General features: G+C 40.4%; 1 protein-coding gene across 1 annotated transcript; it reads right to left on the bottom strand.

The window, feature by feature from the left end:
* Positions 1–6,835: 6,835 nt before the first annotated feature.
* Positions 6,836–9,585, bottom strand: LOC138899778 (uncharacterized). Its single transcript, XM_070186469.1, has 4 exons — positions 9,421–9,585; positions 8,839–8,926; positions 7,178–7,521; positions 6,836–6,985 (listed from the first exon to the last, which is right to left on the bottom strand). The coding sequence occupies exons 1-4, from the start codon at positions 9,583–9,585 to the stop codon at positions 6,836–6,838; spliced, it is 747 nt and encodes a 248-aa protein (XP_070042570.1).
* Positions 9,586–11,142: the final 1,557 nt, after the last annotated feature.

Raw genomic sequence — 11,142 nt, 5'->3', positions numbered from 1 at the left:
CAGAATGCTCGAGACAGGTGTCTTATCGTTATTGGCTGAGCAATTTGCAGCAACTTTTTAAGGTTTTTGCAGCTATGTCAGTTCGACGTGACGGTTCCATGATGATGGTCCATGATGCAGTTTTTTACTTATAAATACTGTATCATGTGCCTTTTAAAACTTCTTTTACTCTCTTTCATTTTCGCTGAATCCTCTTAGAAACTTCTCTCTTTCTCTTCTTGCTCTTGCTTTTCCTTAACAATGGCTTCCCAATCTTCAAACTCGTCTTCATCCTCCGATCCTCGTCGTGCTGTTATAGTAGACGAAATCCCTTCTACAATGGCTCCAGTTAGGAGCAGAAGCAGAGGTGGTAGGCTTCGTAGCCTAGGTTCCATATCAAGTCAAAACATTTCTTCTTCTGAGAAGAGTTCTTCTACACCTGCTTCTTCTTCTAAGGCAAAATCCACAACCACTCCTATATCTTCTTCCAAGACTAGGGATCTAGACGAACCACTCCCTAAACTCTTGGTTTTGGAAATTATTCCCAAGAATTTTCTTTTATTTCTAACTGTGAAGCATGGAGAAAGTAAGTTACCTCTATAACAACACTCAACCCTGTAGACCTCTATCCTTCCCTCATAAGGTCTGGTCTTTTTCCTCTCGTTCGTAGAGAATGTCATTGAAAATCTGATTTCCTAATCAGAACTCCTAGTGTTGATCACCAAATAACTACCTACTGTGAAGGTTATTCATTCATCTACACTTATCCCTTTTACCTTAGGATTTAAACTTCCAATAGATCCAGTGATTCTGGAATTCTGCCGCTATTTTAATGTTTGCCTTAGGCAGATAGGCCCGATAATATGGAGGGAAGTAGCCTGTCTTTAGTACTTGTCGGGCTTAGTTTTCTCCCCTTTCACTTTTCAATATCTTCTTCATCTGTATTCTCTGAAACTCTTTCGTGCAGGTATTTTCACACTCGCATAAAGGAGTAAGCGTATATTAATTGGTCCTAAAGATGACCGTGATAGAGTCTAGTATGCTCGGTTCATTACTGTCCCTACCCGTGTGTTGGTGGGAGAAGAGAACATGCCTTTTACCAGAAAGTGGAATTTTGCATATAAGTATTTTCTTTTACCTTTACTTTCAACCATATTCTTTTATGCCTTTCTTAGAACACTAACCTTCTCATACGTGTTCTCTTTTCTTTTATTTTTAGCAATCATGGATGTTTTTGGTGAACTTTTTAACTTCCGTGGTTGTGTAGAACATATGTTGTTCGCTGCTCCTATGGAGCAAAGAACTTGGTTTCTCTCCCAGAAATTTAGGGGAAAAGCCAAAACCCACGGTATACTACTTTATCTTATCATGTCTATTTTTTATCCTTTTTTTGTTATTTATCTAACATCCTTTCCTTTTGATTTTAAGGATTTGGAATCCACGAAGTTCATCCATCTCCTGCTCTTACAGTTAGACTCGATGTAAATACTGTTGAGGAGCGGATCTTGAATGTGTCCTATTCGAAGAGGAATAATAAAGAACCCCTTGCCCCTAAAGTAGAGGAGGAGGAGGAAGAAGAAGAAGAAGGTTCCTTAGTGAATAGGCCTCAAGTTAAAAAGCAAGTTGTTTTGGATGATGAATCCAATGTTCCTTAAAATGAACCTTCAGACTCTATGCCTTTTCACTTGGTCGACGAGCCTAAAGATGTCCCTCTGGCGATTTCAGAGGAAGAAGATGCTGAGCCCAGTTTGGAACCTCCTTCAAGTTGAAAGTCTCTTTGCTCAAGGATTTGAGGGTGAAGAGGAAGATTTTGGCTTTGTTTCAAAAGAGTCACCTCTTGCCACTTTTCCCATGAGCCCGTTGCTCCAAGTGTTCCTCCCACTGCTGTCCCTCAAGATGGAGCCAGTCCTTCCACTGGGAGCAGTATGAAACAAGATATGATTGAAGTCCTCGAGGGTGTCAACTTGCTGAAGAAACCTAACCGTGCTGCGGTTTGGTTGAAGCCTCTGATTGGCACCCTCGAGAGGAAACAACTTGACTCCCACTCCTCTATTACTCTGATGAATGATGTTATTCATTATGCTCTCAAGGTACATTTTTCTTTCCTTACTTCTTTCATTTCATCCTTTCTTCGGTTTATAACACTTTTCTCCTCTCCCTTTTGGAAGATCAACTTAATAATTACAAAGCTAATAATGAGATTAGCTTGGACTGAAAATCAAGTTGTTGAGTTAGGCACGGAGGCTGACAACTGGAAAGAGCAGTATAAGAGCCTCCAACTAGAAAAGGATGTCTTGGCAGGCGATAAAGAGACTTTCGAGCAACAACTTAGGCTCACTACTGCTTACTAAGCGGTGGTGAAGGCATCAACTAATCAGGCGGAGAAAGAAAAGACGAGGAATGAGGCCACTTTTACTTAGCGGTATTCAAGGACCATTGAAGTGATTTGAAGTTTGAAAGAACTTCTGAATCAAAAATAAGTGTACGTGGGTGATTTGGTCCAAGAGTTGACTCTATCTCAAGAAGATCTCCACCTCCTCCAACAAATTAAATTCCTTGAGAGTACATTGAAACCTTTGAAGGTTTCATATGATGCTGACGAGGTAGAAAATAAGAGCTAAGAGTTGAAGTTGAACAATTGGAAAAAGACTACGAAGTTATTGAGGACAAAATGAATCAAGACGTGAGTTGAGCCTTCCTGAACACTCATCTAGAAACTTTGATTGAGGCTAGTCAAGAAGGTTTTGAGCTCGAAGCTGAGATTTTTCAGGCTAAAGAAGCAATTGAGATCACTCAGCAACGTCAAAGTTTTTCTACACCCGAGGATGAAAGTTCCAAGGGTGATTTGAGCAAAAACGGTTTGGAGGTTGATCCTATTCCGCCTTCATCTTAAAGTCTCCTAGTAGATCCTTCGTCCGCTCCTTCTAAAGATGCTCTTTAGTTTTCTTTTTTAGCTGATGGTTTTGGATATTTTTGGATGGTTTTTTGTTTTATTTTTTGGAAACATTTATCAACATCAATATTAACTTTCATCATGTTTTATATATGCTTTCGCTCTTTAATGTTTGAGCCTTTTCTCGCATTATCTTAGTAGAATGAATACTTTAATATGTTATCACTAAATACACACAGTCTTATTTCAAGTATGGGCATATCTATTTCGTGACTATTTCTGTAGTCTTAATCTAATAGTTCTTGAGAGTTTTTTTGTTGAATCTTCAATTCTTTGAGCTTGAAAATTTGAAATTTTCTTCAATGTTTTCTTTGATAATTTCTTGATATATACTTCTTCTATATGTATAGTCCCCCCCAGTACATCAGCTTTAAAGTATGAAAACTTGAATACTGGATCAACTCCCCTCCTTGGTCCTTTTCTTGAAAGGACACACGTGACTCAGGGGAAATATTTTAGATGAAGACTGCTTAACCCTTCCCACCAGAATTGTTGTAATGTTGACAAAGAATAATAAAATATTATGCGCATCTTTTTGGGTCTAGTGTCACCATTTGGTTTAGGCTAGCTTTTTGTCTTTCATATAAAAAGGTTAGTACAATTTAAATGAACAAATAAATAACAAATTTTAAGATACCTAACCATGGATATTCGTTCAAAAGTAATACTTCTTCAAATGTACTTCATTCCAATTGGAAGGTAACACTTTCCCGTCCATGGTCTCCAACTCGTATGCTCCTGCCACGATCCAAAATTTCAACCCGTTATGATGGCGCCTAACACACCAGCTAGGCAAGCTGAAACATAAAAATAAAGAACTAGTACAACATTAATTATACAAATAGCACAAGTCCGAAACCTCAATGTAATAAAGTACTGCCAATACAAGGTAAATCCTCCAAAAATTGCTAAATACGGAGTCATGAGATCTACAACTGAATACAAGTCTGAAAGTGAATAATAATAACATTGTCTAAACTATAACAATAATATGTAAGGAATAGATAAGTCAAGCTACGACCAAGGATGCAGCTCCACCTCGCCTCTCGAACTCAGTCCAACAAGTAAGCGTACTGCTGATAACTGATCCCCACACCTGTATCTGCACAACTAAGTGGAGAGTGTAGTATGAGTATAACCGACCCAATGTACTCAATAAGTATTGTAGCTTACCTCGACGAGGTAACATAAACAAGAATTTTAAATGATACTAACTATAACGTGTACAGTGTCATCATTTTTAACAAGTACAGAACAATAAGGAAATCAAGTCATAAAGAATAAGAAGAAGCATCTTTGTGTGTATGTGTACAGTTACTTAAATATTCTACTCAGTCAATATTCAACATATAGAGATGATATGCAGTTAAATCAGGTAATAAATCACGATAATTGCAAGTAAAGATGAAATGCAAAATTGAAACAAACACTGGCTAGATTTCCTCAACCTTTCCATATCCACTGATTAATTTTCCTCAATATCTGCATGTTCACAATCAAGAGAGAAATATGAGAGGGTAACCCTAGAAGGATGGATCCATATCCACACGCAAGCACGACTAATTCAACCTACTACCAACCTTGTGTGGTCACGGCTTCAATATCATAATCCACTCGGCGTGTCACAGGCATAACAGTACAATCCGCCGATGTGGTCACATACATAACAACACAATCTGCTCGGTGTGGTCACATGCATAGCAACACAATCCACCTGGCGAGGTCACATGCATAACAACATAATCCGCTTGTGGTAGTCAAAGGCATTCAGTCCAATCATATCACAGAGGAGTAAATAAACAAGAATACACGTATGTGATGAATGAATAACAAATCTCATACTCCTGGACTAGCATAAATAACATGCTAAAGTGTGCTATTATGGATCAACTCGGGAATTTTATCACAGAATAGAATTTATCAAGTTCATTTAGAGATTAAACCTCTATGTAGCCTCAAACATGCTCAAATAGTTCACAAAAATATTACAAATATGAAAACATTATATCTTAAATCTTAACAGTCAATTATAGGCATATAATAAAATAAGCACAACTCTAATATGGATATATTCCCCCGGTGTTAGCACATGGGCTCAAACCCCACACATGTGCGCACCCATACCACGTAGTTATCATAAATATTCAGGCAACTAGTGCCTCAACCAAGTTTAGACAAGATACTTACCTCAAGAAAGCTAAATTACTCCTCTAACAAGCCCTTCCCATGCGTATCAGCCTCCGAAAGGCTCGAATCTAGCCAAAATACCGTAATACTATCAATAAAAGCTATAGGAATTGATTCCAAATGATAAAGCTAAGATCTTTAACCAAAATAAAAAAGTTCACGCAAAGTGTCAACCCTGGTCCCGCACCTCGGAACCCGACAAAATTTACAAATTCCGAACATCCACTTAATTTCGAGTCCAACCATACCAAAATCATCCAATTCCGACCTCAAATCGACCTTCAAACCTCCATTTTTTTAATTATGCAAAGTTTGTAAAAAAATCCCCCATTTTTTCACTTTAATTCACTAATTAAATGCTAAAAATAAAGATGGAATTATAAAATAATAATAAATCCGAGTCAAAAGCATTGACCCCAATCAATGACGTAAAAATCCCCTCCACAATCGCCCAAAACTGAGCTATACAACTCAAAATATGAAAATAATACTCTAACCCTCGATTTGAATTTTTTAATAGTTTGCTTAAATGTTCCTCTTCGTGATCGCTTAAAATCCCCCGTGATCGAAAATAACAAAATTCACTTCCCTCCAAAATGTTCTACGCAAACGCGAATTACCAGTCGCGAAGGCGATTCTCAGCAACCCAGACCTACGCGATCGGGAACGTAGACACGCGATCTCAAAGAACAAACACGTGCAACTTCCATACCTCACCTTCCTTCTTCGCGAACGCGTCCCATTGCTCGCGTTTGCGTTGCACAAAAAACCAAAGCTCCATGATCGTATCCTTAAACTCGCGAACGCGTTGAAAAAAGATCCTCCTGCCAGAATTAATTTTACGCGATCGCGACCCTCTTCCCGTGATCGCGATAGAGGAAACCTGATACAAGAAAAATCAGCAACTCCTCAATGACCAAAATGAGTTCGAACTTGATCTGAAACACACCCGTGGCCCCTGGAACCCCATCCAAGCATACAAACAGATCTTAAAAGACGATACGAACTTAGTCTAAGCGTCAAATCACATTAAACAACATTGAAATCACGAATTGCACCCAAATTCAAGCCTAATGAACTTCCAACTTCTAAAGCTAATGTCAAATCATAGCAAACCAACTCCGATTGACCTCAAAATTTGTACACAAGTCATAAATGAAACAACAGACTTATTCCAACTCCCGGAACTAAAATCCTAGCCCGGTATTAACAAAGTCAACTTTCGGTCAAATATCCCAACTCTCTAAACCTTCAACTTTCCAACTTTCGCCAATTCAAGCGTAAACGACCTACGGACCTTCAAATCCAAAATACAGACATACATCTAAGTCAAAAATCACCATACAAAACTATCAGAACCATCAAAACTCTATTCCGGAGTCATTTACGCAAAAGTCAACATTTGGTTAGCTCTTTCAACTTAAACTTTCAACATTGGGACTAAATGTCTCAATTCACTACAAAACATCCCCCGAACCAAACCAACCACCCCTGCAAGTCAGTAACCACAAATGAACATAGAATAAGCAATAAACAGGGGAACGAGGCTATAATACATAAGACGATCGGTTGGCTTATCATATTCTCCCGCTCTTAAATAAATGTTCGTCCTCAAACGGGTCTAGAATTATATTTTGGAGTCTCAAATAGGAATCGATACCTGCTCTGCATCTCCCCCTCATTATTCTAAGTAGCCTCCTTGACTGGCTGGCCTCTTCACTGAACTTTCACTGAAGCTATTTTCTTTGATCTCAGCTTTTGAACCTGCCGATCTAAAATGGCCATCGGCTCCACATCATAAGTCAAATCCACATCTAATTGAACCGTGCTGAAATCCAAAACATGAGACGAATCACCATAATACATCTGGAGCATAGAGACATAAAACACTGGGTGAACACCCAATAGACTAGGCAGTAATGCAAGCTTATAGGCCACTTTTCCAATACATTCAAGAAACTCAAAAGGGACAATATACCGAGGGCTCAACTGGCTCTTCATCCCAAACCTCATCACACCATTCATGGGCTAAACTCTGAGCGATATCTTCTCTCCCACCATATATGCAACATCCCAAAACTTTTGATCAACGTAGCTTTTCTGTCTAAACTGTGCCGTACCAATACGATCTTGTATCAACTTGACTTTCTCTAAGGCATCCCAAACCAAATCAGTACCCAACAACCTAGCCTCTCCCATTTCAAACCAAGCGCGTAGCATATCCTCCAAGATCTGAATGGTGCAATCAGACTGTCCGTCCTTCTGGGGGTGGAATGTTGTACTCAACTCAACCCGTGTGCCCAAATCTCCTTGCACTACTCTCCAAAAATACGTGCCCCAATCGGAAATAATGGACACCAACACACCATGAAGATCAACAATATTACAGATATAGATCTCAGCTAGATAGTATGAACAATAGGAAATCACAACGGGAATAAAATATGTGGCTTAGTCAATCGGTCCACAATAACCCAAACTGTATCAAATTTCTTCAAAGTACGTAGAGCCCAACAACGAAATCCATGGTAACATGCTTCCATTTGCACTCGGCAATCTCAAGTCTTTGAAGCAAACCGTCTGGGCTCTAATGCTCGTACTTCACCTGCTGATAGTTCAAGTACCGAGCCACATACTCTACTATATCTTTCTTCATCCTTCTCCATTAATAGTGTTGCCTAAAATCCTGAAACATCTTTTCGGCACCCAGATAAATGGAATACCGTGAACTGTGGGCCTCCTCATGAATCAACTCATGCAACCCATCTATATTGGGCACACAAATCTGACCCTGCATCCTCAACACCCAATCATCTCCAATAGAAACCTCTTTGGCATCGCCGCACTGCATTGTGTCTTAAGGACAATGGAGTCGTCATACTGACATTCTCTGATGTGCTCATACAAAGAAGACTGAGAAACCACTCAAGTAAGAACCCGACTAGGCTCCAAAATATCTAACCTCACGAACTGATTGGCCAAAGTTTGAACATCTAATGCTAGCGGCCTCACACCAACTGGAATATATGCAAGGCTACCTATACTCTCCACCTTTCTACTCAAGGTATCGGCCACCATATTGGCCCTCTCGGGATGATACAAAATGGTGATATCATAGTCTTTTAATATCTCTAACCACCTCTGATGCCTCAAATTTAGATGCTTCTACTTATACAAGTGATGCAAACTTCGATGATCTGTAAATATCTCACAAGACACATCGTAGAGATAATGCCTACAAATCTTCAATGCGTGGATAATGGCCGCCAACTCTAGATCATGAATAAGGTCGTTCTTCTTATGGGGCTTTAACTGGCACGAAGCATACGCAATCACTCTAACCTTCTGCATCAATACACACCCAATACCAATCTGAGAAGCATCACAATAAACCGTATATAAACTCGATGCTGAAGGCAACCCTAGAACATGAGCTGTGGTCAAGGCATTATTGAGCTTCTGAAAGCTCTCCACACACTCATCAGACCACCTGAATAGGGCACCCTTCTGGGTCATTCTAGTCTAAGGTGCAACAATGGACGATAAACCCTCCACAAAATGGTGATAATATCCGGCAAAACCAAGAAAACTCCGGATCTCAATAGCTGATGACAGTCTGGGCCAACTCTGAACTGCCTCAATCTTCTTTGGATCTACCTTCATCCCCTCACTAGACACCACATGCCCCAAGAACACCACAGAATCAAGCCAAAACTCACACTTAGAGAAATTAGCATAAAGCTTCTTCTCCCTCAAGGTTTGTAGTACAAACCTCAGATGCTGCTCATGCTCCTCCTGGCTGCGTAACTACACCAGTATATCATCAATGAATACAATGACAAACAAATCAAGATATGACTAGAATACACTGTTCATCAAATTCATAAATGCCGTTGGGGCATTGGTCTTCCCAAAAAACATCACAAGAAACTCGTTGTGACCATATTTTGTCCTGAATGTCGTCTTCATAATATAAGAATCCCTAATCTTCAACTGGTGATACCCAGACCTCAAATCAATCTTTGAAAACACTCTAGCTCCCTAAAGCTGGTCAAATAAGTCAATAATGCATGGTAAATGATATTTGTTCTTAATTGTAACTTTTGTTCAACTGCCTGTAATCAATGCACATCCGCATAGTAACATCCTTCTCCTTCACAAATAGAACTGGTGCACTCAAAGGTGACACACTAGGCCTGATAAGTCCCTTATCAAGTAGCTTCTGAATGTTCTTTTAATTCTTTCAACTTTGTTGGTGCCATATGATATAGTGGAATAGAGATTGGGTGAGTTCCCAACACCAAGTCAATACCAAAATCAATGTCCCTATCGGGTGGCATGACTGGCACGTCTACAGGAAATATATCTGGAAAGTCTGTCACTACTAAAACAGACTCAACGGTAGGAGTATCAATACCAACATCCCTCACAAAGGCCAAATATGCCAAACATCCATTCACAACCATCCGTTGGGCCATCAAATATGAAATCAATCTACTGGGAACATGGTCCAGAGAACCTCTCCACTCAACCGTATGCAATCCCAGCATCACTAACGTCACGGTCTTATCATGATAATCCAGAATAGCATGACATGGTGACAATCAATCCATTTCTAAAATCACGTCAAAATTGGCCATGCTAAGCAGTAAAATATCAACTCTCGTCTCTAATCTCTTAATAGTCACTACACACGACCGGTACACAGTGTCCATAATAATAGAATCACCTGCCAGTGTAGATACATGAACAAGTATAACTAAATAATCACGGGGCATATCCAAATAATGAGCAAAGTATGAAGATACATATGAATAAGTGCAACTAGGATCAAATAATACTGAAGCGTCCCCATGGCATATTGAAAATAATACCTGTGATCACGACATCAAAAGTGACTGCCTCTAACATGGCTGGAAAGGCGTAGCAATGAGCCTGACCACCACCTGATCGACCTCCCCATCTAGGGCGACTCAATCTGACTAAGCCCCACCCCGAGCTGGCTGTGTGGGCGGTGTAGCTGTTGTTGCTGGAATCATAGGCTGAGATATCTACTGTGAAACCCTACTCAATAATCTGGGGCAATCTCTATTGAAATGACTCAAGTCTCCGCACTCATAGCAATCCCTCCTGACAAGCTGCCGATTATGATAACCCGAAGAACTGCCTGTGGAAACCCTGGAAGAAGAAGCATGGTAAGAACACTATCCTGGAAACACACTGAATGATCACTGAGTTGGGCAGTCACTATAGGAACTGTGGCTAAATGAAGAACCACGAGGAACATGGCGACCTGTTTGAACAGGACTAGAAGAACGACGTCGGCTATAGTAGGACTTTCCTCTAGATAAGGCACTACTGAAATCACCTGAACTACGAGACCTCTTGGCCTCCCTCTCCTCACGCTCCTTCCTGCAAACAATCTCTAAGCCTCTAGCAATATCAACCACCTCGTCAAACCTTAGACCCGTCGCAACCTCCCGAACCATAATGAAGCGTAACCTATAGTTGAAGCTATTAATGAACCTACTAATCTTCTCCCTCTCAGTGGGAACCAACCATATCGCGTGATGAGACAACTCTGAAAACTTCATCTCATACTGAGTCACTATCATACCCTCCTGACGTAGCTGCTCAAACTACCGATGCAACTCCTCTCTGCGAGTTTGTGGGACAAACTTCTCTAAGAAGAGAACTGAGAACTCATGCCATGTAAGTGGAACTGCATCAGCTGTCCTGCTCAACTCATAATCCCGCCACCATCGGTAGGCTGCCCCCGTAAGCTAAAAAGTAGTGAATAAAAGCCCACTAGTGTCCAACATACCCGATGTTCGAAGAATCCGCTTATACCGGTCAATAAAATCCCTAGCATCCTCTGACTTCGCTCCACTAAACTCCGGCGGCACCTAAACCGCTCCAGTCTCTTCTGCTCCTCATCACTCATATGTGGTCCAACCTGGGCACGAGCAGTAGCGACCTGCTGGACTGGTAGTACCGATGTTTGGAGTCCTGATCTACCTGCT

This window comes from Nicotiana tomentosiformis, chromosome 10, assembly GCF_000390325.3.
Source record: "Nicotiana tomentosiformis chromosome 10, ASM39032v3, whole genome shotgun sequence".
NCBI lineage: Eukaryota > Viridiplantae > Streptophyta > Magnoliopsida > Solanales > Solanaceae > Nicotiana > Nicotiana tomentosiformis.
This window is presented reverse-complemented; position numbering and strand designations above follow the sequence as displayed.